At 33.5% G+C, this 23,519-nt stretch overlaps 2 protein-coding genes across 7 annotated transcripts; both read right to left on the reverse strand.

Moving 5' to 3' along the window:
- Positions 1 to 2,133: 2,133 nt before the first annotated feature.
- Positions 2,134 to 7,244, reverse strand: LOC130748487 (nuclear transcription factor Y subunit A-3-like). 3 transcript variants are annotated; one of them, XM_057601715.1, is made up of 7 exons: positions 6,976 to 7,241; positions 5,074 to 5,393; positions 4,647 to 4,789; positions 4,508 to 4,573; positions 3,140 to 3,304; positions 2,663 to 2,851; positions 2,134 to 2,575 (listed from the first exon to the last, which is right to left on the reverse strand). In XM_057601715.1, the coding sequence occupies exons 2-7, from the start codon at positions 5,336 to 5,338 to the stop codon at positions 2,459 to 2,461; spliced, it is 945 nt and encodes a 314-aa protein (XP_057457698.1). In that variant the 5' UTR covers positions 5,339 to 5,393; positions 6,976 to 7,241; the 3' UTR covers positions 2,134 to 2,458. The 3 variants fall into 3 exon arrangements, with proteins under 3 accessions (XP_057457698.1, XP_057457697.1, XP_057457696.1); XM_057601714.1 differs by having other exon boundaries at positions 2,134 to 2,851; positions 3,140 to 3,289; positions 6,976 to 7,244; XM_057601713.1 differs by having other exon boundaries at positions 2,134 to 2,851; positions 6,976 to 7,244.
- Positions 7,245 to 13,004: 5,760 nt separating this feature from the next.
- Positions 13,005 to 21,526, reverse strand: LOC130746716 (polyadenylate-binding protein-interacting protein 3-like). Of its 4 annotated transcripts, none has more exons than XM_057599428.1 (15): positions 21,229 to 21,526; positions 18,318 to 18,474; positions 18,076 to 18,246; positions 17,628 to 17,761; positions 17,236 to 17,426; positions 16,484 to 16,661; positions 16,126 to 16,365; positions 15,734 to 15,864; positions 15,523 to 15,589; positions 15,369 to 15,402; positions 14,784 to 15,103; positions 14,539 to 14,670; positions 13,996 to 14,094; positions 13,858 to 13,914; positions 13,005 to 13,329 (listed from the first exon to the last, which is right to left on the reverse strand). In XM_057599428.1, the coding sequence occupies exons 2-15, from the start codon at positions 18,451 to 18,453 to the stop codon at positions 13,300 to 13,302; spliced, it is 1,920 nt and encodes a 639-aa protein (XP_057455411.1). In that variant the 5' UTR covers positions 18,454 to 18,474; positions 21,229 to 21,526; the 3' UTR covers positions 13,005 to 13,299. The 4 variants fall into 4 exon arrangements, with proteins under 4 accessions (XP_057455411.1, XP_057455413.1, XP_057455412.1 ...); XM_057599430.1 differs by having other exon boundaries at positions 18,076 to 18,237; positions 18,318 to 18,481; XM_057599429.1 differs by having other exon boundaries at positions 18,076 to 18,240; positions 18,318 to 18,481.
- Between the last annotated feature and the right edge of the window lie 1,993 nt (positions 21,527 to 23,519).

The following is a 23,519-nucleotide window of genomic DNA, read 5'->3' on the forward strand; positions in this document are numbered from 1 at the left end:
TATAGTGGTAACTTACTGATGATCGTATTTGTAACTTATAAATAGTTTAATGTGTAATACATTTTTTCCACGGCTTAAATTTTTTTTTATCTTCTTGCCCTAATTTATTCAAGGTTTATGGTTTTATTTCATATTATACAATGTTTAGTTGCTTAGAAAAATAACTCAACGTAACAAATGATGTGTAGTCCATTTCATAAAGTGGTTTTTTTTTTTTAAATCGGAAAGATAAATTGCACTCTTCAGGAATTGATCTTTGGATCTCTCTCACCAACTCACACATCCCCTAACTTTTGCAACTTGAGCTATCATTCGGAGATTTTCATTAAGTGGTTTAAGAAAATTAATAATAATAATAATAATAATAATAATAAATTGTAATCAATAAGTCTAATCATATCTAATAGTAATATTTTTATTTTGATACATCGGAAAGATAAATTGCATCCGCCCGGAATCAATCCCTGAACCTTCCCTACCCAACTCATATATATGTCCTCCAACTCCTACCACTTAGGTAGCGTTTGGTAGACAAGTGGGAAGGGAACAAAACATGACACATGGGTTTCGTTCTGTGTTTGTCATGTTTTTAAGATGGAACGGAACGGGACAAAAGGCTCCAGGAACGGGACACTTTGGTTCCCTAGAAAATGGTGGAACGGAAGGGAACAGAACGGAACACTCTCTTAAAACTTTTGCAAGTTCAAAAATACCCCTAATTTATATTTGAAATTTTATGTATCTAAACAGTTTAAAATCACTTCTAAAATTGAAAACACTTATTATATTTATAGACAAAGTTAAATAAAAATCTACTTTTTCAAAAAAATCACTTAAAATAAAATCAATTATTTCTTCAAAAGTAAAATCATTTTTTGTAAACAATGATAAACGAGTCCATTAGAGTGCGTTTGATTCAACTTATGTTGGAAAAATCACTTTTAAAATAAAAAATCACTTTTAAAATCAAAAGCACTTTTTTAATCAAAATATCACTTTTTGTGTTTGTTTCAGCTGAAGCTGAAAACAGATTATTTGAAACAGTTACTTTAGCTTATAATTAAAATCTATGGTGATAGATGAGAGGAGATAAAAAAAGTGATTTTAATAAGAGTAGTCAAACACGAATCAACTTATGCTTTTCTGAAAATCTCTTAAAATAAAATAAAAAATTATAGTTAAAAACCAATATTTTTCAATCTAAACAAACACACTTAAAATAGCTTAAATAAATAATTAGGTTTCTGCTTTTTTCAATAGCATACTGAAACAACTTAAACAATATATAAGTGATTATTTTAAAGAAATAAGTTATTATTTCATGAAGTAAACAATAACAAACGGTTTCAATGCAAAATGTTCGATTGAGTTCAATTTGTTTTCCTCAATCAAATATTAAACGTGCAGGGTTATATATGTAATTAAAATCAAGGTTCTGTTCTATTGACTTGGAGTTACCAAACACAATACACAGAACATTATTGTCCTGTTTCATCCTGTTCTGTCCCGTTCCGTTCTGTCATGTTCCGTTCCGTCACCAAACGCTACCTTAAGCTATCTTGCGGGACAATAATAATCTATTAATCTCTCTAAGTACTAAAAGGATATCTAACAGTAATAACATTAAGGTTCATAAGCTCATCAAAAAAAAAATTAAGGTTCAAAAATGGGATACGAATGCTTACTAATGCTAACTTTTTCATTAGTTTTTTTTTCTATTTATAAACTTCTTTCCTATTTATAAAACTCAAATCCATCATTTCAAAAAATAAAAATAAAACTCAAATCCATGGTACGCAGTTGTTCTAGCTTAAACTAGAGGTTTCGGTTTCGAACCCCTCTTAATACAGTTGTGTTAACTATTTGGTATGGAGAGTTTTACCGCTAATGGTGGTCCTACCCGACTCAAAATTACTGACAGCAATTCAAAAAACTCAAATCCAAAACTAAATTTCAAGGAAGAACATGTACCAACTAAACCAAGATTGGAGAGTGACATATAATCAAATATTATGTTGGATGGTGGGGCAAAAATATTTTATGTTGGTGGTGCAAGTAAGGTAGAATGGTGGCTTCGAAGAAATATGGTAGCCGCCCAATTAGAAAAGCATCATAAGGTCACACATTAGAGAATAGAGACCAACAATTTAAACCATTCCCAATTCAACAAGACATGTTACAAACATGACATCAACATAGAAAATCATTGTTTTTGACAACTCAGTTTAATAACTACTTGTACTTGTTTCTTTACCCAAACAATTCTAGGATACACAACAACTAGCAAAACATGATGTCCACATCAATGTCCTGTAAAATCAAAACAAACAAATACCAACATATAATAAATATGAGCCAAGGATGACTTCCCAATGGAACACATGCAGTTATCTCCAACTGAATGAAGAAGAACCACAGCCACCATGATATGAAGTGTTCCACATTCAAGTCTGTCACATCACATGAGGACAGATAGTCGGCGTTGATTCGCACCACCACCGCCCTTATCGACGGTATAATCCTGCATGTTCCTTCCAGTGTGAGAAGGGTAACTGCATAACCTGAAATCTGAGTCCTGTTGATGGAAAATTGCATTCTTATTAGATGCATATGTGACATCAAAATAGTTGGAGGTGGAAACGCCAACTCTGTTATTTTTTACCTGATGATGGGTTTCATTAGATTCTGGCACATTTCCACTCAAATTCAAACGAGTAGAGCCGGAAAATTTAAGGCCGTGGTTTGGTGAAGTAAGCTTTGATTCTTCGAGTTGTTTAGTGTTGAGGAAGCGGCCGCCAACACCTCTAGCTCTCTTCAATGCATGTAGATGGCGGGACTCATGAAGATAAGGCTGCAGAACAATATTTTTAGTGTGGTTTTAAGAGATATAGATCTTCCAGAAATGAAAAAACAGAAAAATACTACTCTAGGCTTGAACAAGTTGAAAGACCTGTGACATGGAAACTAAAACCAGAAACATGAAATAAGTCTGAAATGTTTTGAGATTTTAATTCTGAAAAGCTGAAATAAGAGCAGGTTTTAAGAGTGGTTTTTTAAAATAGGTCATATCAAACAAGTTTTTCTCATGTTTAAAAACTATAAACTTGTTTCACAAAGAAGCAATCAAACAAGTCCTTACTTTCCGATCCTTGATGAGTTTGTTGTGCGCTTCAAGTTTAGCTCGATACTGTCTTCGCCTCAGAATAGCATGGTATTGCTTTGAATTCACGTATATGGGTTCTTCTGTATAATCAGATGGCAGAGGGACTCGAACACCAGTTCCCATAAGCTGGGCATGATGAATCTGGTCAGATTTTGATGGCATATATTTCAGAATTCATCTTGATGCTTTAATAAGCCTGTAACTAGCTAGCAGTGTCATGGCTTTATGCAATATCAGAGAACTAACATGTCATATATGATATCAGAAATCCAAGGAATTGCAGCTTGACCAGTACAGTACAACTCTATAATAGATAGTGAGCTCATTCACTTTTATAAATCAACAAAGGAAAAGGTCAAAAAGAATAAATCAGGTTTTCTAGAAAGGATTGCACCTCCAACTAATGTTAATCAAGAAAATCTTGTGTCAAAAATAAGAAGTAGCTTTCGCACCATAAATAATTATTTGAATAAATACGAAATGCTATGAAAAAACACCCAGAGGAGATTCAAAGGAAAACTAACAAATGTTTTCAAATGGAAAGATAGAGAGAAGTTTTAAATGGAAATATGATTCACAGAACAACTTTAAAACAAACAGCATCTGCTACACAGGTAAATTAGCCCTACTTTCTCTTCCATCCTATTTCCACCCACTTTTCCTTCCTATCTCTATCTACTTTTCCTATCACATCACCTATCATATCTCAATTTTCTCCCACTTCAGTTCCTATCTCTCTCTTGGGGTGTGGGTGGAATGGGTAAGGATTATTATTGGGTAAATTTTCAGCAGCACCATAAATCTTAAAAATTAATTGAAGATGGATTATTGGCTGAGAAGACTCTGCAAGCTGTAAAAAATTAAACTGCAAAGAGCATGAATTCTTGAATGATCCATTTGAAGGAGCATATAAAGGTATAGACAGGATTAACCAGCTGCAACATTTAATCCTAAGATATATTTGAAAGTTCTTGAAGAATTTGGTCAGAATCAAATGCTTTCGCAAAAAGTCCTTTACCCAATTTCTAAGTCGACACAATAACAATGAAGTGGTTCTCATTTCTCAACACAAAAGAAGATGGCATCCTACCAAATGCAGTAAGAATTGAAAAGGTGGAGCAATATTTATGAAGATGGTATCAGAAGTCAGAACTATTAAATAAAATACTTTCTAATCCACAATGTGATTTCATGAAATGTCAGTTAACAGTAATCGTCGTAACTCATAAGATCATGTTTTACTTCTATTTTAAGGTGAATATCAATATACATGAGTGGAGACGAAGTGACATAAATAACAAGTAATTAAAAGATATCAATCATCTCTACTGAAGTACTGGTTACCTTAGACTGCGGGGCATATGCTGCCCCAGTATAGCATGGATCAGCATAGTAGAATGCAGCATGAGCCTGAAACCCAAATTTTGAGAAACTGTCTGCATACATCTTCTATCCACAGGATCAAAAAGATATATCTACTTACAAGTGCTTGGCTGTGATCCAGTACTGGAGGGTAGGTGAAATCCCGACTCGCCATAGATGACCTGACGAGGTATCCCATACTCTTCCCCTCAGCGTTGCTAAATGCGGAACCAGTAGAAGAACTATGCTGGAAAGAAATTTGACCTAGTATCCAATATATCCAATATGGGTTAGAAAGTAACATATCAGGTTATTTTATATGAATTTTCAGAATATGATCAAATTATCTAAGAGAAATTCCAACTTTTGGAAGAAAAATGGAGGGGTATAATATCCCATAGCCAACACCAATATTGCCCTACAGTGTGCTTCTGCAGCTTCCCAGTAGAAAATACATACACCAATAGCCGAAAGAAATGACAAAACACCCGTTGATAAGCACAGAAATTCAGAACCATACAAATAGACAGGGTTTTAATCCAAAATACCTGATTGTGCAGATCCATCTTCGGGATAAGATTGACCAGATGATTGAGATGAAGATGAATCCTGTTCTTGGAATTGAAAACTCAGTGCCTTGCTCTTGTGGCATTGCTGTGGCAGAACATCCACTTTCAAGCTCAAACTGTTGGAGATAGAGGAATGTGGGACTTCAGATTCAGAAGAAGTTGCCCATGATGGGCCTCCAAGAACATGGGTGGATGATGGATGAGCAGAACATAGACCAGGGTCCTTCTCACATAAACACTTCATTCTTTTCCTTACACTATGGCTAAAGGCTTATCACTAAGAATAATAATCCACTTACCTTCAAAATAGAAAAATAGATTTCAGAAACCTGAATTTGGTTACAGCTTTCTCACATACTCCTACCAGATTGTCGTGGTAGCTTTCAGGAGTTTCAATCAAATTATGAACTTTTTGAGAGTTTGGAATGATGTAAGCATACCAATCTATAAAGGAACATGTCAATTTCTACAAACCTTTGTAAAAAGGACAAAACAAGTCCAGGGAGAAACTGATTTATATGCATGTATATGTATGCTTTAGAAGATAAGCCTATGCTTGAAATTTAGAAATGGAGATTTATGGGATAAAAAACTATTTCACCATATAACTGACTGAACAAATAAAGAAATCAATGGGGATGAAGAAGTGGTTACAAAAGCTCCCATTTGGTGCTTGTCAGCATAGTTTTAAAACAATTACATTATTTACAAAAGCTCCCATAAGTGGAAACACACATAAGGTACTTACTTAAATTCTTAAAAAATTATATTTTTTAGTGTGTTTCCCTTCTCCTTGGACTTCCCTTATAGGTACATTGAATGTGGACTTCATTTGTACAAAAGGAAGTTCAATGGTGGGGTAACTACTAAATTTCTTTAAGAAATCAATTAAAAGCATTTTTTTTCGATGGACAAAAGTTTGGGTGGGTTCAGCTCCGGTCACCACTGTGGGTCAAAGCATGCCTCTGGGACCATAGGTCGCTTACAGAGGTACTTACATATCATCCATCAACACAACCCTCACATTGGTAGCGGGAATCAAACACACAACTTTCTGAGGGGAAATGGTCTGTCATCCTTATTCCTTGCCAACTGTGTTGGCTCATTAATTACAAGCTTATGACCCTAAAGAAAAAACCCTCAAACAAAAGACAATTTTTTGAACATATCGACACTCTGAATCAACACAGTAGAATGCATGCGAGTTGTTCATTGAAAAAAAATCCTATTTGGGCATTAAAAGGTATGAAAAACAAAACAAAAGAATACACCCAAAATGAAGTTATGAAAAACAAACAAAAACATGTTTGGATCAATCAATTCCTAATTGAAGTTTCAGGGTTTTCACGCCTAAATTGGAAAGGTTTCTAAAACTGCTTAATTCCCAGATTATACACAGGTTAGGGGAAAAACAACAACAACAAATGTCAACCATCAGCAGGTAGAAGAAGTCCAGTGCAGAATAAGAAAACCCACTATCTATCTTAGAACATGTTTGGATCAAACAATTCTAAAATCCATAAACTTCACTGAATCTTCTCCTAAGAATTGATTCTGAATCAATTGTAAAAGGTGTTTCAAACATGCACTTAATCTTAGATCAGTTCCCTAATCTGAAAATCTAAATGCTACTACTACTACCCTTTTATAGATTCACAGGTGACAGACAGGCATGCCATGAAATGGAATTCCAAGGGAAGAAAAAACAAATCTTCTATTCCAGAAAATAAAATAAAAAGTACAGAAAAATGGGAAGAAAAAAAAAACAAAGCAGGTGGACCAAAACAAAGAAAAAGAGAGACCTTGAAAATTGGGTAAATTGAAAAGGAATCAGAAAATTGTGTATTATTGGTAGAATATGAAAAGGGAGCAGAATAGAACCTGTGCATGTCCTCTGCCAGGAAACTTGTAACTAGCTTAGAAGAAGAAGAAACTAGTACAAACTCTCTTTCTCTCTCTCTCTTAGTCACACATGAGAATGGTAGTACCCCACTACACAACTTAAACACAAACACTAGTACTACAACAATCCAAAGACTCCATCATTGTTTCAGTGCTTCTTGGTCTTTCACTTTGTATTTGGTCTCTCTCTTTCTCTCTTGGCTTTAGTGCTAAGTCTAGTATTGACCCCTTTTGTTTGAAACTGAAAGGACATTTATTACTTCTTCTACTTAATTCCCCTAAAAACAACACACATCACTGTTCTCTTTCTCTCTCTCTCTCTGCTGCATCAGCATTAACGCACCAACTACACTCAACCTCCACCTTCCTAACTTTCTCAATTATCCATTATTATATTTCAAATCAAATGATTTAAGATTCCTGCTAATCACTGTTTTAAAAATTATTAGAATTAAGAGGTGTAGCTCAACTCGAAAACTGGTTTAAGAGTTGAGGATTGTTCTATTCTTATAAAGGCTATATATATATCATATCTCTAGCTAATGTAGGATTTCTAAAACACCTTATAACGCTCAGGACTGGACATCTAGAGCGTGAAATGAACAACAATGGGTGACACAAATATGTAAGGTCTCAACAACAAACAAATTGATCTAATATGGACTTTAATATCATATTGTGATTAAGAAGATATAACTCAACCCAAAAGTTAGTTTAAGATTTGAGGGCTGCTCTACCCAAAAGACTATCTATATCATATCTCTAGTCAATGTGGATATCGATTACTAGATTAAAAATGTATGCTTAAATATCTTTTCTCTATAAAATTAACATGTTTTTGTTTTAGTCTATTTATTATTAAAAAAAAAATTGATGCACGGTGTAATATTTTTTACACTTTTAACCAATCAAATTTTAAAGATGTACAACATGAATAATTAACTTAAATAATTTTTTTCCATATTCTAAGAATCTGATTGGTTGATACCTTTTGTATCATTAGCATAGTTCAAGTGATAAGAGTTGAATGATATATAAATTAGAAATGGAAAAGTGCAAGAATCAATCTCTAAATGGCATAATTTGTCTTTCTAATATAACAAAAAAATTAACATGTGTTTTTACAAGTGGAAAACATTTTTAGAAAGTGCATATTTGCATTTACCAATTTACTTATCAATCCTAGTCAAATATAAGTTGTCAACGTGGACTTTATGCACTAGTCTTTTTTTTATATCGGAAAGATAAATTATACCTTACAGGGATTAATCCTTGGACCTCCCCCACCTCAACTCATATGTCTCATAACTCTTATCACTTGAACTATCATTCGGGGACACACTTTATACATTAGTCTATTTATTCAAATTCTTTAAAATCATTTTTGTTCTCTTCATCTCCTTCTAATTTTCACCACCACTCGAACTCTGTAATCATCACCGATCCTCTCACCGTCTCCCCCCACCTCACCAAAAGCCCCCCTTCTTCTCAATTGCACCTTCTATTTCCCTCCCCTATCCCTTACCCCACTACAAGAAATTTGTTAAGCCATTGGTAAAGAAAGAAAATTGTTAGTACAATTTTGTTACACTCCACATCAGTAGGTATAGAGCTCCTCGATAATTTTTAACCACATTTTTTAGAAAGTCTTCGATAACTTAGACTATCCACAATGGTTTCAACATTCAACACCCTCAACACTCCACTTTTTCTCTTCCCAACACTCCACATCACCTTCTCTCTCCAGTTCAACACTTCATTCAACTTTTACCCACTCCAATGGTTTTTCATTCAACACCCTATCCTACCACTTTTATTTCATATTTTGATTTAATTTTATATTTTTCTTTTTATGATTTCATAAAATTAAAATTTTCGATAAAAATTAAATTAAATAAACTATTATCGATTTAATTTAATTTAATGTTTTTTTTGTTTATTTAAATTAAATTAAATTAAATTAACGTAATATTTTTTTAACGTAAATTAAATTAAAACACTTAACAATTTAATAGAAAGAGGATAGTAGAAAGATAATAAGATGATGAAAAACTTAGTTTTTTTTTTTTGTGTCCAAATCAAACGAACCAAGTCTCTATTTATAGAGAAAAAAAAAATCATGAATTTTGGTAAAAAAATTATATTTTTAAAATTTTTTTTGAATGAAATAATTGAGTTGGAAAGATTAGGATAAACGAAAATCGCCCGGACCAATCAAACGGAGCCACGTGTTGATCTGCAACCCCTCTCTCTCCACTGGGTCCCACACGCAGGTTTCAACTATGTTGAAAGTTTTCAACACCTCTCTCCTCCTTCCAACTTTCAACACCCACCTTCAACACCATTAAACTACCATTTTAACATTAAACTACCCACTTTCAACACCATTGTGGGTAGTCTTACCTACAACTTAAGCTGTCAGAAGCTTGTTAATGATAGTATCCGTCAAAACACTTTGTATGACCAAAATTATCAGTCATGTATCGATGATTTATATCGTCATTAATATTTTTCTTAACACTAATGATATTATGTTTGTTCTTCATTAACTATCCAGAAAGAGAAGAAAATACAATTTAAAAAGTGCAATTAATTTTGTTAACTTTCAAAAAATATTATTTATTTTTTTATTTTACCTTTTAAAATGTATACTAATTAGAATTATTACGTAGGCTAATAATTAAATAAAATATGTCCATAAGTGTTATAGCATCATAATTTTTTATTTCAAATAATTTCAAATAAAAATGGTGTGGAACCAAAAACTACAAAATAATTTTCATGGACCAATTTGAATTCACTTCTACAAGTTAGCTACCAAAAAAAAATTTATCCCTAATATTTTCATAATTTAAAATTGCAAGTGGGAATCTAATCTTTAAAATATTACTATTTTTGTGTTAAAAAATCAATTTTTCGATCATGCATCACAATTTTGGTGGTTTGTAATGTTGTACACGTTGGTGTTCTTTTCTGTTTTTGTTTGCTTTTATAAAAGTGATTGAACATGGACGGCTCCAATATTCTACTCTGAGTCGCTTGCCGGCGATAATGAAAAATATATGATGTTAAATTAAAAAAAATTAATTTCTATTCGACTTGATCTAAATTGATGTAATCCAATCTCCATCGAAGTTTTCTTTTCTAAACCAAGGTATTCCTAGTAATTGTGAGATTAATTCATCAATCAGCATATTAAACAGTAGATAGATAATTAATTAATTAATTTTTTCTATTAATAAAAATTGAAATTCAAATCGTCAACCAATTATTTAAGAGTCAAGTGTTGAATGACTACACAAACACTATTTAAAAACCTTCAAAGCTCTTTTAATTATAAGCTTTCTCTTTATTAAAATAATAACACATGTATCTATGTTTTGTTTCTATGAATTTAAATAAATAAAATAAAAAAAACCATCAAGATGTACTTGTTTTCTTTCCTAATCACCAAATTTGTTTCATGTTTCGTTAAATGAAAATAGATACATGAAAAGTCAAATTGGCTTTTCAAGATACATAAATGGCGATTTAACGAATTATCTTAAAAAATGCTTGGATATTTATATGGGTTCATCTAATGTGGTCTCTTTTTTTAAAAGATCATTTCTGAACCTCTCTTTTTTACTATGCAGTATCATCTTGCAGTTAAAAACACAATAATTGTGTGTCTGTTTGGTTTTCAGTTAAGAAGTCTGTTTGAAGTATTGAAATTTAAGATCACGATTTCCAATGCACATTCACCCAACAGAATGCACTTATTGGGTTGAGTGAATGTGGTTTCACATTCACCCAACTGAAAACCAAACAGGCTCTACTGCAACCCTACCCTCTGATTATCTCTCTTATCCCTACTCATCATCTCATATTACCATTACTTATTTTACTTTTTCTATATCACCTTCCCTTCAAGATCGCTAGCTTATCGAACTTAATTTGTTTACCTATATTTATCCTCATAAGAAAGGATAGGAGTTTGGCAAAGGGAAAAAAATAAAATAAGAGTTGGCAGCTAATTATAATGTCCTATTTTATTATATTGTAAAGTTTTGGATAGTCATGAAGATGAAGTGTGATAATTCTAGGATATCATCTACATAAGAAACTACTTTTGAAATCGTTTTTTGGCACAATGTTTAATTTATTTTCTAGGTGGTTGTTAACTTGTGCATGACATCATACTACTTTGGTTTTCTTTACCTCGTACACATCATATTATTACAAATGTCAATGGCGGCTGCGAACCACATAATTTTTTAAGAAGATTGTTATTTAGAATTCTAACACATAAATTAAAATGACAATTATTAATATTATTTATTCTTTTTTAGTAATAAAAAACAAAAAATACTCCCATAAGTTGAGAATAATGTAGTGGATAGAGAAGAATTGTGGTTAGTTAATAAAGAATGTGATAAGTGAGATAAAATTTAATTAATGCGTGCACTGATGGAAAACAGTGGAAAAATGCATTGATTTTTTAAAATAACTACCATTTTGGAAAAATTGGTTAGATACTAAAACAACAAGATATTAGAAAATCTCTCTTTTTATTTAATTTCATTAATTGTCGTGACACATCCTTAAAATCTAATTGGCTGACGATGTAAAAAAACTTTACACCGTCGGTACGTTATCTTTTTTCTCAAACAACAATCTCTATGGAATGGAGAGAGTACCAAAATATTCAATGTCGTTAGTAATGACTAATTCTCAATGCTAATGTACGCATTAAGCGATAAACTAATCACGGAATGCATGTATTTCATTCTCGTAAGTGAGTATTAAACTCCAACTTTATAGTTGATGAACAACCATCATATTACATGATTCAAACCAATTAGTATTAAGAAAATGAAACATTCACCATACTACATTTTGTGATTTAAAAAGTGAGCATCTTCTACAGATTAGTGTGAATGCTAACTCATCTATTTGAAGTCGAAGTCGATCAAGCTTAACTTTTTTATTATGTTAGTATAACGTGGAGTTTCAAGCATGACAGACGTGATTAGCTCAACAGAGAAAACAATAATTTTATCTTTAGTAAAGAGTTTCTATCTTTTAACTAAGTAGCATTGTATGATTTTTGGAGTATAAAAAGTTTACATCATCCAAATTAAATATAAAAAGTTATAAAAAGTGTAACATACTAAAATAATCATACTCCTGGGGAAAAAGGAGGTGCTATTTGACTAATGATACCAATTTCTTATGTTCTTTTCAGATCTGCGACATGACCTAGACATAATTCGTTTTATTATCTAGGACAGTAGGCTTGATTTACCACTACGAAAAACTACATTTTCTATTATTTCATATTTGACATGGTCTACTTCACTTTCTAACTTTTCTTGTTCTCATTCACATCGATGAAAAATATCCTATTAGTTGTGTTTGAATTATTCTAAATCCTCCTACTTAATAGTCCTATAAACCCTCTTCCTAACTAAAAGGATTGATTCAGAATATCAAATGTATTTATTTATTTATTTATTTAATTTAATATATCTTTATATAGTAGTAGATAATTTATAAGGATATTCATAGAAGGACATTTCTATCTATGTATTTTCATATGTATTAAATAGGCATAGATCTTAGCATCATGGAGAGGACATAAAGGTCTCTCCACACACCATATTGAGCTAACAAAGATGAATATCAAGAGCAGTTTTAAGGTTTGTGGTCTTAATTTTTTATATACCATTCAACATTTTCACTTTTATCCAAAGTGAGTCTTCAAACTCACTTGATTTTCTCAAAATCCTCCCCCTCAATTGTGAGTTCCCACATTCAGAGGAAGCTACCGATCACCAAGGATGTCAAGTCACAAGGTCATACACTCGAATCTGATACCACTGTTTCATCATGAGGGGGGCATGATGGTCTCCACACATAATCAGGAATTCACACATTCCAAAGTATAAAAGGAGAATCAAGAATTGGTAGCAACCCAAGGACTGCAGACATGCTTAAGTTTCAGATGAATGCCTAAGGAGCAGTAATAAAAAAGTAAATGTTGCACTGTATTAAAAAGGAATAAAGGAAAGGGTGGGGGTGAATCTGAGTTCAGCTATTTATACAACCAAAACCTGAGAAACCCCAAAACATGTATATAGATTAACACAAGGTCATTAAATTATATTCCAATTTGAGCCAACTTGCTTGGAATCTATAAACCTTTAGAAATCTTCACATAAGCTTGCAGATATCATAATTTAAAACTTTTCAGGACATCCACTTGGTTTATTCTTTTCAAGCAAGGTCACTTGCTAATAATACAGTCAGTGAGGTAGGTCGTCAATAATCCCGTCCTTTGTACGGCATTTCCTGTAAAATACCGATTTTAGAAGATCCAGTTGAACATTGAGTAGAGAAAACCTCTCAAAAGCAATATAATGAATTACAGACAGAGATGATTGTTTAAATTCAACTGAGATGCCTTAGTGAAGAAAAGTCTTGGTACCAGCACTGTGACAAGGAAAAATGTCCAACATGCATGATATATCAAGGTGGAGCGATCAAGTGATGAACAAGTTCTTGAGAAACATTCTATTTGGATACGGACTAAAAATCACTTATTGGAGCTTATCTACAATGATAAGTACAGAATAAACTGCAATAAAATCTCTTTGACCCGCATCCAAACAGACTCATAGTTGATTTTATCATTTATCTTCTCTCAATGAGACAAATGAAAATGCAGAGCACATGATGTTTTCTAACTAGAGTAAGTAAACTAAAAACAGATAAAGAATAAAGATAAATAAATGGTAAATTAAATATAAGAAGCAAATTTCAATTCTCTATCATTCTTTGTTTTGAAGAAGAAAATGAAGAAAACATGGAAGTTCTTACAGGTAGGTAACTCGGCATGTACAAAGCTTGCCTAGGATGACCAAGAAGCTGTCCATACTGCAATTACATATTAGACAATTACAACAAAGCAGCAGTATTCACGTAAGTCACCAGTGAGATACTACAAATGATATGTACCTGTGGTCCATTTGGTTGAAAATATGGTTGAGAAGATGGCATTTGGCCTAATGGTTGATTATATATGATAGGCTGTGGCCCAGAAAAAGTAGCTCCAACCTGCACGCCATATGCAAAATCATCAAGTTTGTAGAAAGAACCAAGGCACAGAAGAGATTATCAAGTCAAGTGCAACCCGAAAAATTCTGCAAAGCCTCCTTTGTGAACTATTAAACCAGATCTATGAAGCACGTTTCCGGAATATCAAAATTGAAGCCCCTATTCCTCAAAATGGGGGCATTTATCTTTATATTAATTAATGGCTACAAGAACAAACTTTACCCACAATAAGATTGGACAACCGCACTAGAAGTTGCCATAACCTGCCCAACACATAACATGGACATGTTGTGACAGTGCTGACTGTGATATCAATTGGTTACTCAATAATGATCCTAGGGTCTGATAAAACTCAAATTTTGCAGTAAGCTTAGGGAAGTAACTTCACCCCACAACTATGAACTCTATTCGTTATATGTTCAGTAATTGCTCTGAATGACTTACTCCGATACTCATAGGCATGCCTTGCATGTTTGTTACATTAGTTGGAAAATAGAAGGAAGCATCGGACACCGGAGTGGGAGGTCGAGTAGGTGATGGAATAAAACTCTTGGCATTAGGGTTGAGCTTGAATTCCTTGTAACACCAAAAGGAAACAACAAACGGGAAACTCAGGCATATATCAGTTATATCAAAAAACTAGAACCAACTCTGAACTTTTTAAAAAGATCAATCTATCACTTCCTCACCTTTGCATTGGGATTCAGAGTTGACTTTTCAGACGACAATGAACCAACTGATGAACTTGGAGATAAACGAGGACCAGAAGATGCCGCCACACCTCCCATAGAATCTGACCCACGGGATGTCCCACGTAAATTTACAAACTTTGTTTCCACATTACCTTTGCCATATGCTGAACCCTCAATCAATTCCCCAGGTGATCCCGTCTTCTGATGAGATTTTGATATAATATGAGATGAAGAAGGGGCATAGGAGCTGGCATTCGCAGATAATAATGCTCCTTTATCAGATCCATCTTTCTTCAAGTAGAGTGATGCCTGTGAATCTGTGCATTACATATTCTAAGATCAGAGGAATATGATGAAACAATCAGCCACAAAACTTAAATTTCAAATGTAGGTGAGAGCTGCCATTCAGATTCTCAGAAGTCAGAAGTACTATTGAGTACTAATATAAAGCTTTTGCACCCCGTTTATAATAAAACCGAATTATCATTTTATATGAGAATGGTTTAGTTTTATCCGCATGATTTTAGGTATAACACTTCAGATCTGTTCGAACAGAGGAAGCTAAGAAAAAAGTTCACAAACCTTCAGATTTTGACAGTTGAACATCCTCAGCAAACTGAACCAATTAAAGAAGAAAATAAAAATAAGATTTGGTAGTGTTAGAACCACTAGCAATCACAGGTGAGATATATATGTTGACAAAAGTTTGAGTAATAATGCTGAAACTTCAACTCACTATATAATTTTCTTCTTTAGTATTACTCTTGGCTCCATGTAAATTACTAACCGAGATCTCCTGAATCCTGTAAAGTTGTTAAATATGAAAACTCACATCAAATCTGATGTTTATGCTTTTAAATTCTGAAATAAAACCTTTGGATAAACAATACAAATCAATACAGTATATACAAGTAATTATATACAGAAGAGAAAAAGGCAACAAACACCTGCTTTCCCCATCTGAAGAAGAATAGATTTTAGCAGGGAGTTCAGATGCTAACTGCTTAGCATGATCATAAGAACCAGAGTGGATTAAATTGACACCAATACTTGATTGAGATGGCTGCGGTGGGTAATCCTGAACATACAGTTAACATGAAATAATACTGTAAATAGAAGTAAAGTATGAGACATCAGAGCATTATCTTTGCATAACAAAAGATTATCCAAATAGAAGCAAAATCTAAAAGAAAGTATTTAATAAAATAGGAATGCACAAACACAATGTAGCAGTATTCAACAACAACAAAAAACAAGCCAGTACCCTCTAATGTGACAAATGATTGGGTATTACTAAATGCCACACTTTTAATAGTTAAATAATGGATTGAGAAGGTACCAAGGAGAAGGAATTTGCCAATGCATGAGCTCCACCATTGCCTTTCCAACTATTTATTTCCCCAGGCCTCTTAATGACCGAACCAAATGTACCACCGAAAGTTTCAGAATTGTGTGAATCCAACAGTATGTTCTCATTTTCCTCATATTCACTATCATCAACATGTTTACCCCTATAGACTGAAGAAAACCTAGTTTCTTCATCAATATCAAAGTCTTCATGAATGGGAAGGCCCCTTTCCTGATGTTAAAAAGTATATAGTTTGAGGAATTCAAATAGGCAATCAAATATAAAATTACACAAATTCTTAAGAAGCAAAGAAAAAGAAGAACGAGAAGATTATTGAAGTAACACTAACCTCTGCAAGATGGAGGTCATGGGTTTCCTCGCCCTCAATTTCTCTTGCTAGTCTTAAAGCTTGCTTTTCCAATTCTCTTGTTTGAGGCCCTTTTTCAAGCTTTGTTGTATAGAGTTCCTCATTGAATGTGCTTTTTACACCAAACAATGTCGCATTCGTTTCGAACTGATCCCAACCCCTTAAAAAATGCAAAAAATGGGGGGAAATCACCAACATAAATTAAAATAGAGAGATTAGGAAGATATTGAAAGAAAGAAAAAACAGAGAGGAGAACCTGCATATAAAATAATGGTAGTATTGCCGTAACAATCCTATATGCTCAGTCAAACCTCTTAATAATTAATTAATTATGCATATGCCACAAAAACCCTGTTATTTTTTGAAATATCAAGAACATACTCACAACCAAATTGTATGCCAATGGCCTTTGATAATTTCTTAGGCAATATCTTAGGCCGTATACCTTATTATTGTCCTGTTCTTATTGTTCTTAGTCAATCATAACATTAACGAGAAACGTCTTCAATAAACAAGAAAAAGAAAAGTAGAAAAGAAACATTCTGAAATCTACCGCTTCAGCTGGGCTTTATTTTAAAGTAAAATCCTATTGTAGACTCTAAAAGCTATGTACTATATAGTTCCTCAATCATCTAAGCTCAATGGAATGAAGACAACTGACGAGCATGCTGTTTTCAAAGTTTCAAGAAAAGATATAATTCTACTGCTCATAAAAATTTGTTTAGGACAACAACCTATTCCACTGGCCATCGAAGATATTGTCCAGTTCAGGGCACTGTGGATCATCTTCATCAGGTACCCAGGGTTTTAATTCTCTCCCTGATTCAACATGACGAGATTGAGATATTAATGAATCAACCATGATTTCCTGATGCATGTCATGATAAGATTCACTCAGTAGGTCATCTCTGGTAACAGAAACATCCTGCCATGATTGACACACCAAAAATATCATCAGCAAACAAGTTAGCAATGGGCTGAAGCAACCTCACCTAATCCAGATCAAATGTTCCAACACTATTGCTAAAAGTACAGCAACTTGATAAAATAATGCTGCATATATTTTTAGCTGGAGTAACAACCACAATTTCCGATGTATGTTGAAGACACTTGAAAAGTATCAAACCTGTGCTATAACTTGTACAAGTTCTTTGGCAGGTATAATTAAAATCTTTGACGTCTTGCTGAAAAATTCTTCACCAGACTTCTGCCCTCGTAAAGAACCATCCATTATCAAGCGAGCCATTTTCAAAATGATTCCTATAATAATATAATGACATAAGAAGCAAAGTCAAATTCTCTATGACGTACAGAAGTAATAATGAAAATAGATATCAGAATTCTAATTGGATAGTGATATAGAACAATCCTAGTCAAAACCCAATTAAACAACAACCCTAGTCAAAATTCAAAAATTGCCACATATTGGAAATAACAAAATATACCTAAAATAAAATAATTATCTTAATTTCAAAATAAGCATTATTCCATCCTACATCAGATAGTTGTGCAATCATACAATCAATAGTTTTCAATATCGCAAAAACCAATAACAAGAATATAACAGGACATACCAAAATCTTTGTCTGTATTTGTTGCATGAAATATTCCTGAGTATATAGACCCATTGTTCACCTGGACTTCCACCTGGTGCCCAATTAGACATGTGGTTATATACACGAGTCGATCATGTGAGGGACTCTCATAACTACTACCTTCACTGCCAGTCACTGCACCTGCTGCAACTAAAAAGATATATCAAAATAGTGAATATTGAGACAGATCAGATATTAAACTATTCAGCTAAAAGAATCACCTGTACTTGTCAATCTGCTGGCATTTAAATTTCCAGATGGGATCTTATTCTCTGACTTATTTGCCCCTTCTCTTTCAGATTTTCGACGGCCATATCCATTAGAGGACTTAGGTTGCCCAGGTTGTTGCAAATTCATCCTCACTTACAGACACTGCCCCTGTAATCTAGAAGATTTAGAAATTCAACACAAAGGGCACACTTATAAAAAATGGCAAAAGAAAGAATGAACATATATTCATTAGACAATTATCCCCAAAGACCTTAAGATTTCAAGACAGAAATTTTATGAAATCAAGCTGAATTTTTAAAAGTAAATAACAGAAGAGGCACTGCCATTGTTAATAGTCTTAAACACAGTAATCAATAAGATTTGGCAGCCAATGGCTGCAAGCAAAAAAAAAATCCGTATACTATGGAAGATTACGACATTGAAGTAAGGTGCATCGCTAACATGCTGTAAAATTATAAAAGAAAGCAACAGAAGAGCAACTGTCATTGTTAATAGCCTTAAGCATAGTTGTTACTTGTCAATGCAATTTGGCAGCCAATGACTGCAAGCCAAAAATACGTAATAGTTCAGGTATCTGGTTTTCAGTCTTTTGAATGACAAACCCAAAGCCTGAACCAATAAAACTCACCTTACATTAGTTTGGTTTAGGTTGGACCCGAACATGTAGGAAAAAAATCATAATGAGCTTGATTTGTCGAGTTTGGATTCTTGGGTTGATCACCAAAATCAATGAACACCCCTGACAACGACAGCCTTGGGCAAGATAACACTCTTTAAAGAGAAATAAATAGCAACTAGGTTTCAACACCTCAAAACGGGCATCATCCAATAAGGAAATTAGTTTCTAGAAGGAACTGCCGAATGTAGGGATTCCATTACATAGTCTGGGTCCCTAATTCATACTAGGTATCCTCTCAAAATTGACATCTTATTTGTAGCAATCATTGTGTGTAATATTGTGAAGTTTCATTTAGCTGAAACCCTTTATGTTGGAAATTTAACACAGAAGTGAGAAGTCCCTCACTTGTGTGATTGAATTCTAACATAAATAAATAACTAAACAGAGTATTCGATACTAGGGAGCAGACCCACATGATGAGCAAGAGCAACACAAAGCAACGAGATACAAATTAAAATATCACTTGCCTACCCCTATGAGTTTGATGACAATCTAACCGCCTAGTTCCAGAACAGCTTGAGCATATGAAGCAATCTCTTTCAGCTGGGGATTGAAATGATCAAGAGTATGCTTGAATTGAGGATCAAGTGGACAGAGAAGACAAATGTTGAAGCAATCACAGAAAAAGGAGAGAGAAGCGGAGGTGAGACACAGACACACAGAAAAAGGGTGGGGGGCTGGGGGGGCTTTCTTTATCTGAGCTACCGAAATAGAATGACATTTGAGACTCTTTTTTCTGAATAACTAAAAATGTTCATAGGATTGCATATTAGTAAATATTTATACTACCAAGTACAAACACTAAATTAAGCTATGAGCATAAAAGCGCAATAATTAACTTTAAAAAATACTAAATACTTTGAGTCAAAGCAACAGGATTAGCATTCATTTTGTTGCTATCATCACTACTACATTGTTTAATATCTTATTGTACGGTATTCCACTTAACATTCAATTGGAGTAAACCATAAATTTGGATAAATAAGTTCCTTCCAAACTAAGTTTAATGCAATTAGTGCAAAAAATAAATGAATGGGAAGTTTGTGAGGCGAAAAAGGAAAAACCATTGAATAAGATACAAATCTATCAAACTTTACAAGTTAAAAAATAGCTTGTAATTGTAACTATCATATCTGTTTGATAATTAGGAAGCTTATGTTAACACATTAAATAAATGCTTCAAATGCCTCAACATATTATATTAAAAAATAAACGAAACAAAACCAGACTCAATGGAAAACTTGAGGTTGGGACGGGGGGTGGGAATACACCCTCCCATAGGCATGACTGTAACTGCCAGAACTGAATGGCTCTCAGTGAGGCTTATGTTACACATTAAAATAAACAAAAAATTACTTGGACTAAATTTTTTAGGTGTTACCCCTCCTCCCAATTCCAAATGCAGCCTAAAAGTCAAAACACTGGCTACCCTCACTCCCTTCTTCCCATGACCCTTCCTAAACTGAGTAGTGAGTACTATATCACCTCCAAGCAGAATCCTATATCTCTAAGCAAGAGCACTCTACAAGTAAAGTTATAGAATTTTCAATAGACAGTATAAGGCTTCTTGAGAACAAAATAAGGAAATCTGGAGACGAATTATACAAATGAAAGGCGCATAACATTAGCTATGTTGCAAAAATTATAACACAGCAGCAAGCTTCTTTCCTTCTTCCTAAAGTATTAGACTTTGGGAATTGGGAACAACTAAAGTATTAGACTTTAGGAGAGCTTGCCAATTTGGGACATTCCCTCATCCGTTCCGGGTCCCCAATCTATATATATTATCAGGCATAAACACCCGACAGTGCCAGCCTGCTCGAAACTCTTATCAAACGCGTTGTAGGAAGGACTATAGAGAATTATTAATAGGAATTATCATTATTTCAATTCCCAAAATATAGAGAAAATTCAGAAACTGATGTCCCTTATTCATGTAAATGCTATTGTATGTTTGGTCATTTTGAAGCCTCTCTATGTAGGATTATGACTTAGAATTTGATATTCCTATCTTGCAGAAGTTATTTTACGCCCTAATGGGAATCTATAACACCTTCTAAGGCGAAAACCCTAAGTTGCAGAGCAGTAACAATAGGATCAAAGCATATATATATATATATATATATATATATATAAAATGAATAGCCAACACAGAGGACCAATCAACGAGGATGAATGGAGAATAGTGAGTGAGAGATGAATTGAAACAACGAATTGCGTACCTGTAAGAGCTCGATCACGACCTAATTGGTTGATTGCAGTAGAGGTTGAAAGGATGAGCTGAAGATTGAAGCCTTGAGAAGGTTGATTGAGGAGCGCGGTGGCCGGAGAAGGAGGCGGAGGAGGAGTTTGGTGATCGGTGGTGTGATCGAGAGAGAGTGTGTTAAGGTGCAAAAATAAAACAAAAACAAAAACAATGAGCGCGAGCGACGAAGCAGAAAGAAAGAAAGAAACACCCGAAAAATAAAACCAAACAGAAACAAACTGATAGTAACATAGGAGCCGAGGAACCGAGTTTATCATCGATTTGGATTTGTTTGATTTTTTCTTTTATTTTCATTTACACTAAACTCAAATCAATCTTAATCGGATTTAACTCGATTTGTTATTTTCTTATTTATCTTTTCATACGTATACCTTTTAAAAATGATTAAATATATCCGGATCAAATTTTATATTCTAATTTGATGATCCGAATGAAACTAACCTGATTTGAATCAATTGATCCGATTTTATATTCTAATTTAAATTTACTGATTTTTTTACCAAATCAAACCAATTGAATTAAATTCAGGGGCGTTCCTGGCCGAGCTCCTGGCAGTGGAACTAGGCATTACGCATGCTATCGAGCTAGGGTACAAGGATATAAGGTGTTTTACAGATTGTCTCCAGGTATCAAATGTGTTGCATACTAATATGGATTTTGGGCACTTATGGGACAGAGATATCATCAACCGGGTGCACTTGGCAATGGGGGACGGTGCAGAGTTGGCAATTACAACTTATAGAAAGAAAAAAAAAACAACACAACACATCAGCTAGCCAAGGAAGCTGCTAGAGAGGGAGCCAATAAGCGAATTTGGAGGAATCCTCCTTCATTTGTTTATGCATCGCTGTATTTGGATGCGATTAGTTAGTTTTTCTTTTATGTTAATTTTCCTCTTGTAACAAAAAAAAATGGTTCCAATTCTATTTTGCCTCAAACTTCAATCAACTCAACTCGTGAACACCCTAGGAGTCTCTCTTGTGAGCTTTATTCTTTTAGTCATTTTTGTATTTATTTTCTCGAGTTATATTCATTCACACTTATTATCCACCTTCACATTTTATATATCTCTCTCTTCTCTTTTAATCATATAATTTATCATATCTCTTAATTTTTATCTTTTTTCTTCCTCATTTTCCACTTAATTGGAAGTGTGAATGAAACTTTTTATAGTTTCCTTTTGTTTTAAAATTTCGCCACCGTTGTAAGTTTAGATACATGGTGGACTGGTCGGGAGTGATCTGACCACTTGTAGACAACTTTGGGTCACTAATGTATATTAGAAACACTTTCTTCGTTTGATGGGTGACCACTTCGTGCATGGGCAGTCCGACGTCACTCATGTATATTAGCTACCCCCTTTGGCAAGCTGTATGTTTGTTACGCTATGTTGGTGATTTATGTGCTTTATAGTCTTAGGCGACCTTGGCTCCTTTTGGGTAGATTATGTTTACATGGACTATTTTGTACCTAGACCCAAACTCATGTATGCACCTTTAGGCTCCTTTATATAAAGAGGAAAGACCACTTGTAACAGAGGTTCATCTTCATAATGGAATAGGTAGATTTGTAACCCTTCAATTGAGAGCTCTAGATATAGACTTGATTCATCATACATAAACACATGGACACAACAAATTAATAAGCATTACCGGTATAGTGAAATCATAAAATATAAAAATTAAAAGGCGTAATTGCAACTTTAGTCCCTAACGTTTATCAAAACCACAATTTTAGTCCCTCACCTAATTTAATTACAAGAATAGTCCCTCACGTTCCCTCCTCTTTGCAACGTTAGTCCTTCCGTCTAATTGTTAACGGAGAAGGCTTATGTGGCAACGCACATGCCTCTCATGTGTCCAAGAAAAATGATTTAATTGCAATTTTGGTCCCTGACTTATACACATTATGTAGTTTTGGTCCTTAAAGTTGAAAAATTGCATTCAAATTTATATAAAAACAAAAAAAAAACAAGAAAATGATAAGTATTCATATTCTTCAAATTTAATTACATATTTAGTAAATCATAATCAGACATCATTTATAAATTTTAATTTTAAATAATTAAAAACATATGTATTGATTTGTTTATACTTTATAGAATAATAAAAATATATTTAATCAATACATTTAACTTAATATAAAAGATATCGGAAAAAAATATGGAGGATTATATATAAATACTTTCAATTTTAATTAAATTGGATAGAAAGAGAAAAAATTATGATTGTTATCAAAACATTACTT

The sequence above is a fragment of the Lotus japonicus genome, chromosome 3 (genome assembly GCF_012489685.1).
Source record: "Lotus japonicus ecotype B-129 chromosome 3, LjGifu_v1.2".
In the NCBI taxonomy this organism is placed as follows: Eukaryota; Viridiplantae; Streptophyta; class Magnoliopsida; order Fabales; family Fabaceae; genus Lotus; species Lotus japonicus.

Coding starts and splice junctions, on each gene's coding strand:
- LOC130748487 (XM_057601713.1), bottom strand. CDS start 5,338: ATGAAGTGTTTATGTGAGAAGGACCCTGGTCTATGTTCTGCTCATCCA. Junction 4,790..5,073: donor AGATGGATCTGCACAATCAG/GTATTTTGGATT, acceptor ATTGGATACTAG/GTCAAATTTCTTTCCAGCAT. Junction 3,305..4,507: donor CATATGCCCCGCAGTCTAAG/GTAACCAGTACT, acceptor AAATCTGACCAG/ATTCATCATGCCCAGCTTAT.
- LOC130746716 (XM_057599428.1), bottom strand. CDS start 18,453: ATGAATTTGCAACAACCTGGGCAACCTAAGTCCTCTAATGGATATGGC. Junction 15,590..15,733: donor TCTTCAGATGGGGAAAGCAG/GTGTTTGTTGCC, acceptor ACAACTTTACAG/GATTCAGGAGATCTCGGTTA. Junction 15,104..15,368: donor TCAACTGTCAAAATCTGAAG/GTTTGTGAACTT, acceptor TGTAATGCACAG/ATTCACAGGCATCACTCTAC.